The sequence below is a fragment of the Vigna unguiculata genome, chromosome 7 (assembly GCF_037176805.1).
Source record: "Vigna unguiculata cultivar grain cowpea cultivar isolate G323 ecotype 2 chromosome 7, ASM3717680v1, whole genome shotgun sequence".
Taxonomy (NCBI): Eukaryota; Viridiplantae; Streptophyta; class Magnoliopsida; order Fabales; family Fabaceae; genus Vigna; species Vigna unguiculata.
Window position 1 is genome coordinate 15,514,992 of NC_140798.1, and position 21,386 is coordinate 15,536,377.

At 34.8% G+C, this 21,386-nt stretch overlaps 2 protein-coding genes and 2 long non-coding RNA genes across 4 annotated transcripts; 3 read left to right on the plus strand and 1 right to left on the minus strand.

The window, feature by feature from the left end:
- The first annotated feature begins 1,622 nt into the window (after window positions 1-1,622).
- CHR8 (chromatin remodeling 8) lies at window positions 1,623-8,619 on the plus strand. The gene is made up of 7 exons (XM_028080184.2): window positions 1,623-2,122; window positions 2,315-2,866; window positions 3,059-3,461; window positions 4,197-5,067; window positions 5,921-6,530; window positions 6,923-7,390; window positions 7,692-8,619. The coding sequence occupies exons 1-7, from the start codon at window positions 2,033-2,035 to the stop codon at window positions 8,349-8,351; spliced, it is 3,654 nt and encodes a 1,217-aa protein (XP_027935985.1). The 5' UTR covers window positions 1,623-2,032; the 3' UTR covers window positions 8,352-8,619.
- Window positions 8,620-10,566: 1,947 nt separating this feature from the next.
- On the minus strand, window positions 10,567-12,888 carry ABCI18 (non-intrinsic ABC protein 4). The gene is made up of 3 exons (XM_028082372.2): window positions 12,205-12,888; window positions 11,304-11,591; window positions 10,567-10,846 (listed from the first exon to the last, which is right to left on the minus strand). The coding sequence occupies exons 1-3, from the start codon at window positions 12,697-12,699 to the stop codon at window positions 10,793-10,795; spliced, it is 837 nt and encodes a 278-aa protein (XP_027938173.1). The 5' UTR covers window positions 12,700-12,888; the 3' UTR covers window positions 10,567-10,792.
- Window positions 12,889-14,018: 1,130 nt separating this feature from the next.
- Window positions 14,019-15,784, plus strand: LOC146884662 (uncharacterized). The gene is made up of 3 exons (XR_014996611.1): window positions 14,019-14,315; window positions 15,239-15,598; window positions 15,721-15,784. It is a non-coding gene; the product is annotated as an uncharacterized LOC146884662 (long non-coding RNA).
- A 2,294-nt stretch (window positions 15,785-18,078) lies between these two features.
- LOC146884663 (uncharacterized) lies at window positions 18,079-19,257 on the plus strand. Its single transcript, XR_014996512.1, has 3 exons — window positions 18,079-18,401; window positions 18,508-18,588; window positions 18,772-19,257. It is a non-coding gene; the product is annotated as an uncharacterized LOC146884663 (long non-coding RNA).
- Window positions 19,258-21,386: the final 2,129 nt, after the last annotated feature.

The window sequence follows — 21,386 nt, forward strand, 5'->3', positions numbered from 1 at the left end:
GTGCAATGCACACAATGGACAACCTCCTTAGATTTTCAATGGAAACAAATCCCTAAATCCAAATCAAACCCTAAACCCAAAAATGTCATGTCAATGAATAACACATCACGTTATAGGAATAGTCCATCGTGTATACTGTTTTGTTAACGATTTTGACGGCGTTAAGGAAAAAAACTTGATTGAACGAATTTTACGAAATTTAGGACCACATTAAAAACAAATCTTAAACTAGGACCAAATTGAAAAAAGTTGATCAAAACTGAGACCAAATGACTATTTAAACCTATTTAAAATGATCGAATTGTCAATTTACATAATTATTTTACTATTGAAACATCAGTGAACAACATTCTAATATTTATTTTTGCTAAATTTAAAATTGACATAACAATTTAATTGTGTAGTATAATAACATAATATTAGTATATGAATAAAATTTAGAATTTTTTAAATTAAATATTCCATTAAATGAAATACATTAGCATTATTTTTTTAGTGTGATTAATAATAATAATAATAATAATAATAATAATAATAATTATTATTATTATAATTAGTAATAATGATAATATCAATAACAATAATAATAACAATATAATAATACAAATAATAATACTATTAATACAAATAACTATAAATAACTATGCTATTAATGTGTGAAACTAATGCAAGTTCATAGTTTCATGGAATTAAGCTAAGGAAGTTTCCTTATGATGAAATTAAGTTAAGGAAGTTTCCTTCCCCTCGCTTTTATGGTCAACATTGAATTCTATCATGCCATTTAACCAATGGGTCAAATGATAAAAAATCGTAAGATTAAATAATTGTCAACTAAATAAAATAGAAGAATAAACATAATATTAATGTGTGAAATGACTAATAAATTTAAAATGGAATAAGTGTCAAGTAAATAAAGTGGGGTATAAATGTAAATTGCAGGGAGTTTGTTTAGTTATATTATAATATAATATAATGTAGATTTAAATACTATTTTAGTTAGTTTTAGTTATATTGACAATGTCATGTGTCACACATAATCTGACATATGATATTTTTTTATTTTTTTCAAAAAATAAAAATAAAAATAAAAAAAACCACATACTGATACGTGACACATTGACTAACGACGTTAGTTAATTTCATCTGAAATAGACCTAATTTAAGTACCTTTCCAAAAGTTGAGATGCAATTGACAATTTTTTAAAAGCAAATATCAAATTAACATACCTATACTAAAATGAGTATCATCTGGATAATTAAACCTAATTTTATTTGTTTAATTTAATTTATTTTTTTTCAATTTAATTTTTGTTTCGTGATTCATTTGTTGTTTTGATGTTTAAATTGAGAACGAACCAAATCAAGTTGAATAACGATCATGATCATGTCAATTATGTTAACCTGTACACTCTAAACCAAACTGAACATAATTAAAGGTTAAAAAAAACAAAAATCAAATTGAATAAAAAAACAAACTAAAATAATATTTAAATCTATAATATAATTAGATTAGTATAATATATATATATATATATATATATATATATATATATATTATTTGCCCAAAAATAAAGGAAAATAAACTTTTATTTATGTAGACATAGTGTCGAGGGATTGATTGTTCTGTAAGGGTCTGTGTTATACACAGTGTTAGGATTGATAATCCCGTAAGGGTTTCTGAAGAGAGGGTTTAGAGTTTTCAAAGAATTTTTAAATGAATTCTAATTAAACAACACAAGTTTAATCTTGCGCAAGAAGCAAAACGACGATTCATTCCTTGCGTTAAGACGTGGGATCACCACAGGGAGCGAAATAGAGGGGTGAAACGGAAACAAAACACAACGACGGTGTCACCGACTCTTCTTTCCGACACGGGAATCGAAGAAGACGAAGAAGCTTTTTTCATCTGAATCGGAATCGTCGAACAGAAATTGAACGTTCTTGAGTTACGGTTAAAATGATAACCGCTTTCTGTTTTGGAAGCTAGGTCACGATGATTACCGCGAGAATTTGCTAACGTTTAAACAATTCGATGGAGGAAGAGGAGGATCGAATTTTGCTCTGTAGTTTGGGCGTAAAATCTGCCAATCCCGAAGACATTGAACGCGACGTTTTGGAAAAGGTATATATCATTAGTTTCTGCCTCTTCACATTTTTATTTGTTATCTGCATTTTAGTTCGAGTTTTACTGCTTCTATTTCCTTTGAAATAATGTGCAAGTTTAATTTAGAACTCGGTGTTGAAATTAATAGCATTGTGATGTTCACTTGAAACAAAACTTAAGATTTGACGGTTGAAGATGTTTAAATTGTAGGTTACTAAGAATGATTCAGTGACCGTTACTGAAGCTGAAGGTAGTGCTGAGGAAGAATGTTCTGATTTACGTGAAAATGTCGATCCATCGGCTAATCCTAAAGCTGAACTTCATCAGAAGTTGAGAACTGTTCAATTTGAAATTGATGCCGTTGCCTCCACCGTTGGGCGGTTGAGAAATGTGGAAAATAATGAAGAATGTAGTAATGCTGGTGAAGAAGACTTGGTGTCGGGGATTGCTGAGGTTGATTCCTCCAACAATTCAAACCTTCAGTGTGCTCTTAGTGCCGATAGGTTGAGGAGTCTGAGGAAGACGAAAGCTCAACTAGAGAAAGAGCTTTTGAATTTGTCCAAGGATGATGCTTCGAAAAGTGTTGAGGATGGACAATTGATCTTTAGTTTAGCTAGGGAAGAACGGAAGCCCAAGAGGAAGGTTAAAGAAGATAAAAAATCAGACAAAGGCAAGGGAAAACGACTTAAGAAAGTTTCGTTTGACGATGATGTTGATTTTGATACTGTTCTGGATGCAGCCTCTGCCGGCTTTGTTGAAACAGTGAGTTTTACTTTTTATAATCACTTTTGTTTTTGTCCTAGTTTGTCATTTTGTTTTTTGGTCTAAAAGAATTGGTGATTAGAAGGGGAGTACTCGATTTTTATGAAGTACGAGTGTACCAAATTTTAAGGATATAATACTTGGTGGAGGTAGTAACGGGGAACTCATTTTCTACTACTTCATATGACTTAGGAAAGGGATGAACTGGTGAGGAAAGGAATTTTAACCCCTTTTCATAAGTTAAAGGGCTTTGAGCGCCGTTTTGAACAACTAGAAACGTCAACTAGTCATAATGCAGCTGAGGAGGAAAATGCTAGTGATCTTGCTGCTGCCAGTGTTGAAAGAGCTGCCAAATCTATGTATGAGGCAGCAAGATCTCGCCCAACCACCAAGCTGCTTGAGCCTCAAGATGCACCGAAGCTTGATGCACCCACTTTTCCATTTCGAAGGCTCAGGAAACCACTACAATCTTCCAAACCTCTAGATAGAGAAATGGAGCTAAATAAAGATTCAAAAAGGAAGAAGAGGCGGCCTCTGCCTGGAAGAAAGTGGACCAAGCGTGTTTCTTGCGAGGATACACGTATGGAAGAAAGTGGTATGTTAAAATGTAATGTTCTTATTGAAAAATTGGATCAAATTCTTATTTACCTGAACATCAAGAGAAAGAAAAATAATATGAAACAGTAAATCAGTCTTATAACTTCATTAACTTTCCTATCTGGTAATAAATTTTTGGGCCTCGTGATGCACTCAAATTAACAAGAGGAGCTAAAATATATTGTGATTTTACATGTAACTTCATATTAAGTTTTGACAATGTCTTTGTTAGAGATGCTAATATAGAGGAATAATTCAAACTAGTTGTATTTGGTTATATTTTAAAAACTTTAGCCTGGATATATCTTTTGCCATAATTATTATTTGCTATCAGCATTTGATTTTATGCAAATGGTGATGTGTCTTTTTTTAGTGCTTCTTTGTTTCTAGTGTTATATGTCTTTGTTGATTGCAGTTTTAAAATGCCTGTCTTGCAATCTAAATTTTTGTCGTGTAAGAGTATATGTGTATAGATAAGTTATGTGTTGATAGTGGATTACAAATTTCAACTTATTTCCTAGACCAATATTCCCTTTTCGAAAGATTCTGAAAGGAAATTCTAATAAAATAAAGCATGTGCATTGGCCATGTGTTGATGTGAGGAAATATTATATGATGTATCATAAACTTGTTCCACTTTTATTTCACCTTTAGAATTTTGGTTTGCATTAGTATTATGTACAAGTCTGTTTTTGTTCATAACATAGTTCAATTTATTGATCTGGTTTTCCAGAAAATGGAGATGGTTGCTTAGATAGTTCCAGTTTTGAAAATTTAGAAGAGCAAGGCATTGAACTTGATGATCATGAATCTTATGTAACGTTAGAAGGTGGGCTGAAAATCCCTGTTAAGATATTTGAAGCTCTGTTTGAGTATCAAAAGGTTGGTGTTCAGTGGCTGTGGGAATTGCATTGCCAAAGAGCTGGTGGAATTATTGGTGATGAGATGGGGCTTGGTAAAACTGTCCAGGTCTTATCGTTTCTTGGTGCACTGCACTATAGTGGCATGTATAAACCTAGCATTATTGTCTGCCCTGTTACACTCTTGCGACAGTGGAAAAGGGAAGCTAACAAGTGGTACCCAAAATTCCTTGTAGAGCTTTTACATGAATCGGCTGAAGATTCTGCTCCTAGGAAGAAGCGAGCTAAATCTGAAGAAACAGACTGTGAAACCAATAGTTCAAGTGACAATGATTATGAAAAAGGTGTGCCACCATCTAGAAACACAAGAAATTGGGAATCCCTGATAAATCGTGTCATGAGATCAGAATCTGGATTACTTATCACCACTTATGAACAGCTCAGAATATTGGGGGATCAGTTGCTTGATATTCAATGGGGTTATGCAGTTCTTGACGAAGGGCATAAAATAAGGAATCCAAATGCTGAAGTTACCCTTGTTTGCAAGCAGCTACAAACTGTACATCGAATCATAATGACTGGTGCACCTATTCAGAATAAACTGACTGAACTGTGGTCATTGTTTGATTTTGTTTTTCCTGGAAAATTGGGTGTTTTACCTGTATTCGAAGTTGAATTTGCAGTTCCTATAGCAGTTGGTGGGTATGCAAATGCTTCACCTTTGCAAGTATCCACAGCATACAGGTGGGTCAATATTTTTCTTTTGTTGGGGAAAAGGTATAATTTTGGAAGGGTTATGTTAAAAATTTGGTCTCTATGGTCCCTAAGTTATAAAACTGTTAAATGTTTTTTTTAAGTTGACCCTTACTGTCATTTCAGACAAATGTATGACACTGTTGTAATTTGGTTGACAATAGTAGGGGACCATAAATAATTTTTTATTTAACAACTAAAATGTAGAGGTTTATTTTTTTAAATATGTAGGGACCAAAATAAAAAATAGTGTCAAATATAGAGACCAAATATTTAATTTAACCATTAAAACAAACCTTTTACTGGTGTAAATTTCCTCATCGATTATTAAATTCCATAACCAATTTTCATAGAAGTGCCAGAAGGGAAAAATTACTCATTGGTATATTTCTGGATGCACCAGAATACATCCAATTGAATTGAGGGTAAATAAGGTCAAGGTGGCCAGTTTTCATATCCTTTTTGCACTAGAAAGTTTACCAATCTTTACTGAAGTTGGAGAAGAACAATTCGAAATTTATCCAAAAATAGTATTTCGCTTTAATTTGGTCAATACTTGGTTAAAATATGGATGTCTTTTGTTCATAAACTGGAAATGTTTTTCCAGGAATTTCTATATTGTACTTCTTCAAACAAAATTTAAGGCATTGTATTGTTTTAATAATAAGTTACAACAGGTAACCAATCCTGATCCTTTGATGAGTGGGAAAATGAAGCAAAAGAAGTTGTTGATCAATATTTTTAATTAGGTTGTTTGCATATTTCATCTAGGGATATTGAACTAGTTAACTTTGAAGGTAAGCCTCTAACACCAAATAATATTAATATACTTGTCATTTTTTAGGTGTGCTGTGGTGCTCCGTGATTTAATCATGCCTTATCTTCTCCGACGGATGAAGGCTGATGTGAATGCCCAACTTCCGAAGAAGACGGAGCATGTTCTATTTTGCAGCCTTACACCAGAACAAGTATCTGCTTACAGAGCATTTTTAGCTAGCACTGATGTGGAGCAAATATTGGATGGACACAGGAATTCTCTTTATGGAATTGATGTGATGCGCAAGATCTGTAACCACCCTGATCTACTTGAAAGGGATCATGCCTTCAGTGATCCAGATTATGGAAATCCAGAACGTAGTGGGAAAATGAAAGTTGTTGGTCAAGTGCTTAATGTTTGGAAGGAACAGGGTCACCGTGTTCTACTTTTTACTCAAACCCAACAAATGCTTGACATTTTTGAGAATTTTTTGACGTCTTCTGGTCATGTTTATCGGAGAATGGATGGTCTCACTCCTGTAAAACAGAGAATGGCCTTAATAGATGAATTTAATGCCTCAAGTGAAATATTTATTTTCATTTTAACGACCAGAGTTGGGGGTTTGGGGACCAATCTTACAGGTGCAGATAGGGTGATCATCTTTGACCCTGACTGGAATCCCTCAAATGATATGCAGGTTGGTTTGTACTGGATACCTACATCTTTTTGTCGAAATTTTTGAAATTTGAATGATAAACTTCCCTTCCACCATGTTCACTTAGCCAGTTGGTTATAAATCATAGGAAGACAAAGTTGCGATTTAGATATTTTATGGCATGGGGATTACGGGATAGAGAAATTAGGAATGAAGAGGCATAGAAAGGTGAAGCATACAGTGGATTCTTTTATCACCTTATTTCGTTCCATCCTTAACCATGTATCTAAATAAACAAACAAGTTTTTAGAGTAAAATTGTCTGACGTTTATATTTTTGAAATTGTTTTCATTTTCTTATCATCGTGGAGGAGTTGTGGTTTCAAATTTAAATCCTGAAAGGTTTAGTAATAGGATATTCATTTCTTTTAACAGGCCAGAGAGCGGGCTTGGCGTATTGGTCAGAAGCGGGATGTAACAGTGTATAGGTTGATAACACGGGGAACTATTGAGGAGAAAGTGTATCACCGTCAGATTTACAAACATTTTCTTACAAATAAGATATTGAAGAATCCACAACAGAAAAGGTTCTTTAAGGCCCGGGATATGAAAGATCTTTTCGTACTTAACGTGGATGGAGAAACTGGGTCAACTGAAACTTCAAACATTTTTAGTCAAATATCTGAACAAGTGAATGTCATTGGGACACAGAAAGAAAATAAGGACAAGAATGAACATAGCCAAACTGCCAGACTGGATTCTGAAGATGTTGTAGTTAATAATGATGACAAGTCAGAGAGAGGATCTCCGGAGGGAAAGGGGAAAGAGAAGGTTGAACATAATAATGGGGTTGATGATGGAACAGATATATTGAAAAGCCTTTTTGATGCCAATGGGATACATGTAAGTTTATTCTCTGCATACGAGTGTTTCAGCGTACATCCAGTTTTATCATGCATCATTATGTTTATTTGACTGATTCTAGGAAAACTAGACCCTGTTGCACAACTTCAAGAACTAAGATAATTATGAACAAAGATAGTACTGAGTTTGTACTGTAATTACATTTACCATGCTCTGTGCCTCAGGCTAGTTTAGAATGTGATACTGCCGTATTAGCCTGTTTGTTGTTATAGAGTGATGCTTTTTACTTTGTAGTACTTTTCTGTGTTTCCTTCGTAATAAACCTGTTCTATGATGGTAGAGTGCCGTGAACCATGATTTGATCATGAATGCCCATGATGAGGAGAAGATGAGACTTGAGGAGCAAGCATCTCAAGTTGCAGGAAGAGCTGCAGAAGCTTTACGTCAGTCACGAATGCTCAGAAGCCATGATAGTGTATCTGTTCCCACTTGGACAGGAAGGTCAGGAACTGCTGGTGCACCATCATCTGTTCGTCGGAAGTTTGGTTCAACTGTGAATCCCCTGTTGGTAAATAAAAGCAAGGGAACTACGAAGTTAAATGGATTCGCTGCTGGGGCATCGGCTGGTAAAGCATTATCTTCTGTCGAACTATTAGCTCAAATTCGAGGTAACCAAGAGAAAGCCATTGGTGCCGGGCTGGAACATCAGTCTAGTATGTTATCAAGTTCCACGAATCAAGCAAGATCTTTAGATGTTAGATCTTCCAGGGCTACTGCAAGTTCATCTGGATTACAACCTGAAGTATTGATTCGGCAAATCTGCACTTTTATACAACAGCGAGGGGGTAGTTCTGATTCAGCCAGCATAGTTCAGTATTTCAAGGAACGTATTCCCTCACAAGATCTTGCCCTGTTCAAGAATCTGTTGAAGGAAATTGCGACTCTGCATAAAGGATCAAATGGATCTCATTGGGTTCTGAAACCAGACTATCAATTCTGATATCAGACACTACCAATAGGAGTAAGTTATTTGCAAATATTCCAATGCCAACAGTAGACTCTGAAGCATGCTTCTTCGTGTTGTTTTATTTTTTTGTATGATACAGTCGCGAAGAATGCCCATTTTTGGTTTCTTAGCTCAATTTTGTATACGAGAAAATCGCATTGTTATTTCTAGTTTTATTCATTTGATTTTCTAAGTAAAGAAAGCCATGTAGAGACAATTCCTTTAACATCAATAACCCTTCCTTATAATCTTAACTAAGTAATCTCATGAGTAATTTCTCTATATATATTTTCTTTTTCAAAGGACTTTTCAAGAGGTAATATAAATGTGAACCTGTTCATGGAGCATGCTCTTGTTGTTTATGGAGAATGGCGTTTCTCTAGAGCATCAAATAGTCTCAGCAAACAATTGTTTCCATGTCATCAGTTAATATTTTCCTGCAAGACTCAATTATGAACAAAATTATTTACTATTGCCCTTGTTAAGATACAATCAATTTTTTTTGTTTATTTTCATAAACGAAGGTCTTAAGGATAATGATATTTTAACCTATTATTTTTTATCCACTTTTAATCTACCACTTCAATCACCATTAGATCATCACATCACTAAAAATAATCAAAATCTATGATCTAATGGTGATTAGAATAATAAATTAAAAGTGGATAAAAAAATAGGTTAAAATATCATTTTCATTTTTTAAAGCTACCGTCATGTATATTTATTAAGAAAGATACCAAATTTTAGATATAAAAATTAGTTTAATTTAGTTTCTTTTCGTCTAATCATACTGACAATTAAAAAATTCTCAACATAATGATTTGACGTTTTCTTTCTATATAAATTTTCTAAAATTACTATTTCAAGGAATTGAAATGTAAAATTTCACTTTTGTACAATTTATTTATTTTTTATTTAAAATTTTTCATTTGTTCAAAATTTTAAAATTTATATAATATTTTATTTGTAACATAATTACTACTTATAAGATATATCTTATAAAAATAAAATTTAATAAATTACTATGTTATTAAAATAAATTAATTACTATCATTAGAATATATTTTCTTATTCAATATTAATGTAAGATAATAAACTATCATGAATACAGTGTACCTTTCATATATAAAAATAAATAGGTATTAATACTTTTTTACGTTTTTAAACAAGTATTATACAATATCATAATTCTGCATTTATATATCTAATGTAAATTTTTTAAATTGTAATTTGTAATTAAAAAAAAGTAATAAATTATTAGATTATTATAGTGGCAGTTTTAAAATTGTCTGTATATGCCACCCGATGTACACTATTTTTCTTTTTTTAAATAGACAACCAAATTAACCCATTTTAAAATACTGACCAAAAATACTAACTTGAGTTTTGTTACAACGAGCTTAATTTAGATGGAAAATGTAATATGACATTTTCATAGAATTAAGAAATATCTCTTAACCATTTAAAAATCAAATTCAACTTCTTATTTATAGATCTAGAAAAAGAAAAATAATTTAACCCTGATTTTATTATAAATTATGTTCTTATTAATAATTTTCTTTATAAATATATAATCCAATCTGACTTGATATTTAGACCAATCAAATTCGACTTTTGATTCGATTCAATCTTTGACCTAAACTAACCTAACTCGATTTTTAACTCACCCAATTCAACTTTTTAAACTTGTAGACTCTTTTTGTCAAATTCTACAACTTAAAGAATTTCAATTTTCTTCTTTCAATTTTTTTCTTTTTTTTAAGTAAATTTCAAATTTTACTATTTTAATTAATTAAAATACCTTCTCAAAAATTTTCAATTTCATTTTTCTTTTAATTTTGTTATTAAAACATCGTTTTAAAAAAAAAAATTAAATTCTTCAAATAAATAAATTATTTTCTTAAATTATCTTGTCCAAACACACTGTCAATGAATAGTAAATTGTGATGTCAAGCAGGGAGTTTTGAAATTTAGTGCAATCGTCCGTGTAGAGATACAGTGTAGAGATACACAAGTACATAGCTGTTGGCCCTGTTGCACAAGTTACTAGTGTAACATATAGCAGCTGGTAAAAATGGATATTGTCGAGCTACACAACAACCGCTTCATATATATCTATTTCAATTATTTGGTATTCGGTATTCTCTTGACGGATGATACATGCATGACATTCGTAACACTACCTTTAACATAAAATCACATGCAAAACTTAATTAAGAAAGATTCTTTTGAGATACTGATTCTTTTTATAGAGATGAGAAAACCGTTATTACAAACAAAGAAATACATAAATATTTCCATAATATTCTCAAGAGATCAATTTACTTGGTAGTTGGCGCTGCACAGATTCTTCCACTGTTGCTTTTCTCAATATAAAGAACCAAAAAAATCAGAGAATAATAAAAGCCTCATTGTTAAAATGCTCATATATGTAATCAGAAGGCTGCCCATCCTGAAGCTCCTGAGGTGTTTGTTGAGGGAAGGTTTTTCTGTAAATGCAAACAACCAAGAAATGCATTTGTTATTCATAACAGAGAAAACCTCTTTGGTTAAACTGGAATGCTCCAGAATATAACCAAGAAAATTGCTCGTTTTTTTAAATCATTGTGATCAAGTGTGTAGGACTCTAAAACTAAAAAATAAACGAATACAGTTAGTATTCTAAATGGCTTGACATTTATGCGGTTAAGCCTTGAAATCAAGGGTACGTTACTTCCGATTTGGAGATACAACATGAGAATGCGATATGAAAAAATTAGGTTAATCAATCCTATTAAAATTAGATAGCTAAAGCATATACACTCCCCAATTAGATCTCGTCTGAAAGATCTATAGGAAATGATGTTGCTGTTAAGTCGTGCAATGCAATAACTATTAAGCCAAAAATTTCAACAACATGATACATTCGAAAAAGAAAATACCAAATGCACGAGCTGGACCCCATACCTGTAGTTGAGAAAGATCTGATAAAGAGTCAGTAGAATGTTTCACACTTTCATATGTCCCTTTAGGATCAGTAGCGCGACCTGTGGAAGCAATCCGAGCAGCAACAGGATCATTTGGTGGTGGTGGAAGTGGAGACCTGATTTTCCCAATCCCACTTGGTGGGGGAGCTAGGCTCGAGGTTTTTGGCTTTGGTGTTGCAGCATGCCCACCGGTTAGGCCAGCAGCTGAAAGCATGCCAGTTCCACCAGATACCTTGTGCTTCACATTAATCCTAATGGTTTCCCCGTCCTAAATGCCAAATAACAAACACAGCCTTGAGAACAATGGAAAAGTCGCGATCCACAGGATAAGAGAAACACACTGACAAGATATGAGAAAGTTAATTCATCAAAATTTTGAAGAATTGTGAAACAGAAACACACCTAGAAACTGGTAAAAATTTTATTTGGGTTGTGTTTAGATAAACTTATCTATGAACATGTACAGCAGAAGAAAATAACATAAAATGTATTACTTCTTCGTAAGCTCAAATCAATTTGAACAAGTTAAATGAAAAGAACTTCTATGAAAATTAAGTGCATACATTGACTTTAGCTTATGTCAAAAGCTCAAATCATTTTAGTTTCTATAAATTAATCCAAACTGACCCTCTTGGTCAGAGAATAAACAGCATACAGTAGATAACAAAGAATACAAGCACAGCGCAAAAACACCATCTTACTGATCCACTTAACCAAAGCATTGAATCATGCTTCATCACTCACTCAGCAGGTGGACCAATGAAAAATTACATCTCATCTATCCATCTCGAAATAAACTAATTCATAATGATCGCGGTCGCGAATTGCAGTTCAATTACAGAATCGAAACAAGCCGACTGTAGAAATTGTGATCGATATACCTTAAGCCTGTGATTGACGGCGGGGTGAATGTCGATCTGAGACTCCTCGGCGGCGGCGGTATCGCCGGATTCCTTCTCGTGCTCGCGGCGGACGTACTTCTCGTGATCGGAGAGCGCCACGTTGAAGTCGAAGGCCTCGTTCCTCTCATTGAACCCTAGCCCGATGAAGGCGTGCTTGCCGCGACCGTCCTCGATCTTGAGGACGAAATAGCGCGACGAGTCGAGGACCGGCTCCACCGCGCTCTCACGCTGGCCAGGGTACACGAAGCACGCGGCGAAGAGGTCACCGGAGTTCGGATCTTCAAGGCGGATCTCGCAGCGGTCCCGACGAGATACGACGCGGATCCGCCCCGACCAGATCTTGTCGGACTGGAGCCACTCGCCGCACTTGTATCCACCGGAGGAGGTGCGCGGCGGGATCTTGTAGACGGAGACCTCACGCACCACCAGAAGTGTGTGCTCGAAGGCCTCCTCCTCCTCCACCTCGACCGACATCGTTTCCGTGGAGGGAATTTGATTGGAGTTTGAGTTAGCGTTTGAGAGGTTTGAGAGGAATTTAACGTGAATTTGTGTTCGCGAAAAAGAGTGCGGTGTTGTGTATGTGTCTTGCAAGGTCAACTGTTTGGGGAGATGCACTGTCGTAATCTCTTCTCCTCCTTCTTCCTATTACCAATGTAATGTAGCTTCTTTTTGCTTTATCTTCTTTTCTTTCTTTTCGTTACTATTCAATCCATGTTTTCTTTTCTTTTAAGGCACCACAATTTCTCAAATGTACAAATAATACTTAATGCTTGCATTTTCTTTTATCATAATAATACAGCAATATAGTGTGGTAAAATTGAATTTTGAGAAATGAAAAATCCCAGTGAATTGGATATTCTATGATGCTTAATGGCATTCATATATTCATTCACAAAGGTGCCCCCTACCGATTAGGAAAAGGACAGCGTGAATAAGAAAATATTTGTTTTATCTGACGTGGGATCACGTTTCATTTCATCTTTTCCACTCATTTTGTTCAGAAAACCAACCACTCAGGTTAAAACATGATTGGGATGAAGAGATGACTACTTCAAATATTTAAAATGGTAATATTTTTTTACCTCAACTAAAATTATGATAAATTGTTATTCGCCAAAAAAATTTTTTTTTAAAAAAATTGCTTTTAAGATAACTTTAAAATCTAGTTAAAATAATTAAATAAACTATAAATATAAATACAACAATATATCATTAATACTAAGAAAAAAATAACTCAGAAAACAAAGAATTGGAGGCACTCACACACCCTTAAAATATACAAAAATTAGATGTCTAATCATTTGGTGCCGTCTTTTATAACCGTACAAAATAAGCTTTTTATACCTACATTATTATACCTGTTCAAATTCACTAGGTATAAAATAAGAGGCAGATGACAATTTTGTAAATAATGTGAGATTTTTTATACCAATTATACTTTCAATCGGTATAAAAATTAATGCAGTGGCATTTTTGCAATATTAAAAAAGACTTTTTATACCGATTATAATTAGAATTGGTATAAATTTCGTATATATATATATATATATATATATATATATATATATATATATATATATATATATATATATATATATATATATATATATATATGTGTGTGTGTGTGTGTGTATGTGTGTGTGTGTGTATATATATATATTATATTATATTATATTATTTTTTTAATTTTTAAAAGAGAGGTTATACTTGTTGACCTTGGAACCGGCACAGTATGTTTCTCATTTTTCATTTCTTTCGTTCATTCTCTTTCCTTAACACAGTTCTTCTTCCAACATAGTTCATTGCTTTGTTGCTCCCGCTTCCCAATAGTCACCGTCACCGTGCGAAGTCGCCGTCGTCGTCACCGTGCAAAGTCGTTGTTGTCGTCACTGTGCGAAGTCGTCGTCCCTGTGCGAAGTCGTCGTCCCTGTCACCATGCGAAGTCGCCTCGTCACGGTCGCGTGTTGTTTTTGTGCTCTTCGTTTGCTAGCATCACTGTCGCATTGTGTTATCTTCGTTGTCAAAATACCTGGTCTCCTAGTCTGTGTTGCCCTCACCGTCCATCTCTTATATGCTTTCTCCATTTGAAGGTTAGCATATTTGAACCCTAACCACACGTTACTCTTGTTTTGTTGAATGAGTGAAATTGATAGATTTGTTCCTTTGTAGGATTTAAGTGTGATTGATGTTGGAGTGAAAATTGATGTCTACAATGACTCATGCTGATATTTAGAATGTATCGGTTTACTTTGAATTTAAGATTTGTGTTTGGATTATTTCCTATTATTGCTAAATTTGTTGTATCCTTGCATCTCTTGTCCAATCTGTATTTTGTAGTTTCTTAGTGACAATTTACAGTTCACAACATTACCCTGTTTGTCTAGTATGAAGAGAATAGGATGTAATTTTCATTCATGTCTTTTTGTACTAAGAACTTAATGAACTGTTTATTTCTAAGGCACAAATTGGAGGGAGGAGATTTTGCCCCCTCATTGTTTCCTCTCCTCTCCTCCCTTCTTTTTACCTCTAATTAAAAAAGGATTATATTTTTTGTTTTTTCTGTACAGTAATAATAGTAGTAAAAGTGAAGATGATGATTGATGATTCCTACCTAGGAAGCTTGTATTTGACTTTTGTTTCTATTTATATGTTTTGTTTAAGCGACCTATGGCATTATCTTAATTATGAATGTCATTGAGTATTTTTTTTATCGTTTTTGAGAATTATGTACATAAACTATATAAATATTTCAAGATTGCACATATCCTACCATCCACTATCCTACTGTAGTGTTTTTGGGGGCTGGGTGCTATGCATTACTATTAGGGATTTAAATCCAAGATGCAAAATAAGAGTACATTTTATATGACACGTTTTTCTCTATTGGTTTTTTGAAAAGTAATGCTAAAATAAAATCTCAGGCATATAACTTTCAGCTGCATCTTGTGCTATTTATGAAAAAAAGATCTGTAATGATGACATTTTCTGCTTGATGTTTTACCTTTATTTTAAGGTTGCAAGGCAAAACTCAAATTACAGTAAAGTGGAAGTTTCAAATACACAGAATGTTGTCAACAATGATGTCAAGTAAGCCAAGCCTCTACTTCTTTGCATGTGATTTACTTATATAATGCTAATCCATTTCTATACATGAATTGCAGGAGACCAAGTAAGACAAAATCTACACTGGAGCTGAATCTTAAATTTGCTTTGCTACTTTCTGAATTTATGCTGAATGGTTGTGCTGTATCAGGGAAATCAGAGACAAATGAATCAAGTACCAGGAAAAAATATTTCATGGTTATATGGATCAATACAGCTTTCAATAGCAGGAAACAAAGAGATTATGTTCGTACAACTTGGATGCCACGAGGTGATTTAATGATCTTTCATCACTTTCTAGTTTTTCCTCTCACAAAAGTTTTCCTTTAGCCTGCTTAAGAAATTCCATGCCATCATGTATCTAATCCATGGTTTCTAATGGAACTTCATTAGCTAATGAAAGACAAAAGTTGGAGGAAGAAAAGGGCATAATCATACGATTCTTATAGGTCACAGGTCAGATTTCCTGATATTCACTTTCCGTTATTGTTGTGCTTTCCTACTTTTGATAATTTTGTTGCACTTATTTTCTCATGATCTCAGAACTTTGTTTGGTGGCCTAACTATCAAATTGTATCCAACAGATAATTGTATTACCTCTTTCTAGTGCAAATTGTGTTTTTTTATATGATTTAATAGGGAAATGTGTTACCAAATATTTTCCATTATTAGATGTTGATTTTGTTACTTATTATTTTATCTTCATTATAAATAAGAATACTCATGTGCATACAAAACACAAAATTCATTATATTCCTTCTTGGTTTCATCTTTCTCACAATGGTACCAGAGAATTACCCTCCTTCAGGACCTGTTTTGTCTTAATCCTTTCACCGCACACCATAAACCCTTTTTTTTTTAATTTGCTTCTTGTCAGGGCCAGTGTGATAAAATCATATTTCGATGTTGAACTTGCCCATTTTATTAATTTCTCTTATGGCGTTGGGTTTTGTTTTTAATTTGTTTGGGTTTCCACTTTTCAAGAATCGGTCATGTGTTGATTAATTTTGTCTGTTCTTTGTATTGTTTAATCCATGATTTGAACAATTGGGTAAGATCACAACTTTATGATGTTGGTGAGCTCATTGTGTTTTTACACTCTGCATTTCTAATTCTAGGTTTTGTGAAATAGTGTTCAAGATTTGTGTGATGTATATTTCAGGAACATTGACTAGCTTGACTCAAATTGTGATTCAAAATGGTTTATTGTTGATGGCAAAGAAGGGTTTATGAAAAGATGCCCCCATTCTCCTTGTTTCTTTTTAACCTTCCTCTTACTTTCCATTTAGTGTGTGTTATATTGTTTTTTATCTTTTATTCTTGAAAACCCTATATGTCAATTATGCTGCGCTACTTAGGAATCTCAGTTTTTTATTGGAAGACTTTAAAAAGACCAGGTTAGTTAGACATGGTGGGAATTGGGAGTTATCCCAGTAGTAGTGGTGATAGTAATGTATTCCTTCTGCTGAGGAAAGAAAATTCACCTCACTGATTTGACTTTTTGTGGGAATATTTTAATAAACTTTGTTTAAATCACTTCATCTTTGAGTATGGCCATGATCAGTTTCTGTTCGCTAGTTAAAAATTTATTGTTTTGTTGAAGACAAAAGCACAAACTTTGTGTTTATATCAGTGTATGGAACATGACAGGGTTTATAGTGTGTTGTTATGCAACATGGAATCTCAATTAGTAGACAAAAATGATGCTATGGAAGTTTCTGGGGATGTGGATTTAAGTACATATGAAGTTCAGGTAGATCAAGAAACATATGAAGGTATGCTATTATGATCACATGATTTTGATATGGAATTCTGAACGAAGAAAAATGATGCAGGTCTTAAATATAAAGCCCTGCATCCTGTTTATATATCATGGTTTCTGCATCATCTAACAATTGGTTTAGAAGGTTTCCAACTTTTAAGGTAGTAAACCTGAGTTCTTGCACCCTTCTCCTTAGAGAGGGCACAAGTCACCAGTTTAATAAAATAATGCATCTAGTGTCCATTCCTTAATATCTATCTTACTAACTCCAATAATATTATTTGATTGTTGTATTTTCAAACATATTTTCCACTTTTCAAATATTGGTACTTAACATAAAAAAGTCTAAAAGGTATAAACTATGTGTGTGGTATGAAGTTTAAGAGGGAGAAAGAAACAGAAAGACAGAGAAAGAAGAAAGGGAAAACGGAATAGGGAAGTTTCAGGGAAAGTGGATAGAACAGAAAGATCAAGAAATATGTGCACTGCCCTTCTGTTAACATTCAATCTAGATTTAGCTATCTAAAATACAATAGTAACATACATTTTTTATTGGCAGCTGCCAAACAGCTATGAACTAATAATAGCTGACTAGTTAACATAAATTTAACATGACAATGTTATGTTTATTTTTATGATTGTTGTATGATATTGTATAATTTAAAAATAAAAGAATGTGCTTACTTTATTCATCTTTTTTTTTTCTCACAAAATCCCATTTCAGAAACACACACACAATTAACTTAAGCTAGAAAACTCCTCTCTAGGGTGGATATTTACATTTCTTGAATATACATACAATACAAATTAAAATTCATTAGTTAACAAAATACGATTCACTGGTCACGTGAAGTTCTTATTATATATTTCTTAGTTCTTGAGTAAGGACAAGAGGGCACAGTGGCATTTATTCTTCTATAGGGTGTTTGGTTCATCATTTTATATATATAATATTGAATTCATTTTGTTTCCGATTTGGTAGAATTTTGAAAGAAATTAACATCCTAAAGAAGTTAGATATTATGGTGTTTTGATGTTATTCTTTATGGAGGGTTTGTTTTTTTACCTTGCGTTGCTAAAAGTAACAATTTAAAGCCCCTTTTTATTTCTGCCATCTTAATCTTTAGGGCTGCCCTGCAACAGTGGGCCTAAAGGCTGGCCCATGATATAAGAACCCTTCGTGTTGCCCTAATTACACATTTTCATTCACTTTCAGAAAACCAACCGTCACCCCCTTGCTCTCACAGGACATTCTGCTAGGGTTAGGGTTCTGCCGCCTTCGAGCTAGTTCGAAGTTGTTTTCCTACTCCATGTAAGTGCTGTGGCTAGCCCATACTCGTCTCTGTTGTTCATTTCGTTCTTTTCCCAGCTAGGGTTCTTAGTGACCATATCGTGCTTCTGTTCCGCTATCTTTTCAGCTCTTCCGTTCGCTCCTTGAGTTGCTGTGCTCGTGTGTTCGGTATAAAGGGAGTGTCGGGTCTTTGCTAGCTTATTCCCAGGTGATGAGTCATTATTTTCTTCCATTTCACTAGCCTTTGTGTACCCATTAGACAGTTGATTAGTGCTTAATTGTTCATCATTAGAGTGTTTTTCATCTGTTGGGCTTTATTGGGCCACTGTTCCGAATTTGGACTAATTTCACATTATTTGGCCTAATTTTTATTTTTAATTATTTTTTTTAGGTATTTAGGTGAAGCAATTTTGGAGCTTGGACTTTAATATTTAGTTGAAGAGAATTTCCACATCATTGCCACATCATTTCCATGTCATTTCCACGTCAGCAAAGTCAATGGGTCAACATTTGAGGCCCAAAGTGGCATTTTTGTAAATCTGAGTGGCAGAGTGGCAGTTTTGTAATTATGAGTGGCATGGGTGATATGACCACGAATTAGGTCTGCATGAAAGGAGGAGCCGCTTCATCATCTTCAACCCCTCTTCAAAAACCTCCATTTTCGTTCTCCAAGCTTCCATGGACGCCCACCTTGCGGTTTTTCATGTTTTTGGCTCATTTTTACCGTTTTTATGCATATTTGACAGCACCCATTGAGGGTTTTACGTTTTGAATTCGTTTTCTTGCTTGGGCAGTTCGTTTTGTGGGTTTTATTGACTTGGAACAATACCCATTCATGGGGTTTTCGCATTTATATATAACACCGTTTTGCATTCCATTTAAGCTTTGAAATCTCAATTTTTGCTCTTAAATTGCGTTTTCAGATTTGATAAGTTAGGGTTCTTGGTTCTGATTTTTGTGATTTCAGTTTTGAAGTGTTTAATTACTCATTTCCATGTCTAGCTAAATTCGTGTATTGACTCCTTGATGAAAAATGCAATGAAGCTTTGAGGTTGTGCTTGTTTTGTGAAATCTGCCATGTTTTTGTTCTGAATTCGTGGAATGCATGTGGTGAATCTGTTAATGCTTAATTTACAGAGTAATTGCATGTGTTTTGTTTAAGATACGTTCATGCTTGATGTATGTAGCTTGGCTGTCACGAATTTAAGGGTGTGTGCATTGCTTAATTGCATAATGAAGCTAGATTGTAATTTTCGCTTAGTGAATTATTATCTAGTGGATTGAGACAAGGTGGGGTTGGTGTTAATTTGGTGGCCTATGATAAGTGAAATTGCGTTTGAATCAGGGATGTCAATACGGTTTTAGTCACTTTAGCATTTAAATTAATCTATTGATTAGCATTCCGAATCTGTCTGCCAACCCCCCCTGTGTTTTATTGTTGTGTTCATCTGGAAAATTTGCTTTGAATGAAAATATTGGTCGTTGGGAGACGACTTGGTTCACTTTCATGTAGTGCATTTAATATGTTTTAAATTTGGTGGGGTACGACCTCTATCACCAGGTAAGGGAAGCTAGAACCCTATTGTATGGTGCAATGTTGTTAGTTTTGATGGTGTCCTATAATTTTCGTGTTTATATGTGACTGTGAGTGTATGGCATGATTGGTGTTGTTGTTTGGGCATGAACTGTGTTGAGGACAGTGAAGAACAGTGGCGAGACCAGTTAATCTCGCCCAAGTGAGCTAGTCTCGCCTAGGCGAGATGAACAGGGAGCTCGCATAGGACTTTTGCGCGAAAGGTCGCCCAGGCGACCAACTCGGCTTTTTGAGCGAGCGAGCATCTCGCCCAGGCGAGAGGGGTCTCGCCTAAGCGAGATCCCGCATGTGCTCCTGCTTCCCTTTTGAGCCCTCGCCTAGGCGAAGGGGGCTCGCCCGAGCGAGCACGTCTCGCCTGAGCGAGACCCTTCAGCCTGAGTGAGGGGTTGGGCGAGGCAGTACGCTGTTTGGGTGTTGGTTTACTCTTGGATGATTAATATTGGTTTGGGTGTGAATTGTGTGATGAGAAACATGTATATAATGTAGTATTATGTATGCTTGGCATGAATCATGAGTTGTGGATGATGGAGCTGGTATGAAAGTTGGCATGTGAACTAAGTGAGTTGGTTATTGTTAAAGTGGCATGAAAATGAGATGAGGTGAGAACCTATGAGCATGAATGGTTATGACGAATTGAAATGGGTTGGGCCTGAAACATGAAAGGCGTTGACTTTAAAGGTCGGCACAATTAACGTATACGTGCATGGTGAGTATTGTTTGGCTACGTGATTATGTTTTGTATGTGTCAGTGCATAATTCCTTGGGGGTCTCTAGGTGAGGCTTTCAAGGTCGCGCTTCAGTGGTCGGGACGTAATTCCATGGCCCCTGTTAGTGGGTGTTCATGGTGGTGCCCCATTTGTATGACTAGGTAAGGATTCAAGTTAAGGTTGCATCCTAACACTCTAAGGAGCCAATTAGTCTCACTTAGAGCGGACTAACTCCTGTGGTGAGAGTAGCAGGAGGTTTTATGCACTCTTGTTAACTTTTCTTCTAGTTTCTTTTGGGCATCGTGGTGTGCCATGGGTTGTATGGAGTTGATCCCAGACCGCGTTTTTATGTTATCTTTATCGTGCCATTCCTTTAATTTCACGTACTTAATTAAATAGGGTGTTACATTTATGGTATCAGAGCGGTCATTCCTTAGGTCTGTGGACTTGGATGTCCGCTTAGCTTTCTCTGTGTCTTCTGAGTGTTCTTAGTTGAATTTTGTCTTTATTGAGCCTAGTCAAGTGATTTTCTGTGTGCCAGTGGACTATGGAACTTCGTCGTAGGGCTTCGCAATCATCCCAGGGAGACGTACCTGATATCGCCAGGGCCATAGAGGCGATGGTAGCAACTATGGCGCAGTAGAGTGCTGCGATGATGCAGCAGCATGAGGCATCCAGGCAGCGACATGCGGCGTCGCTTGAGCA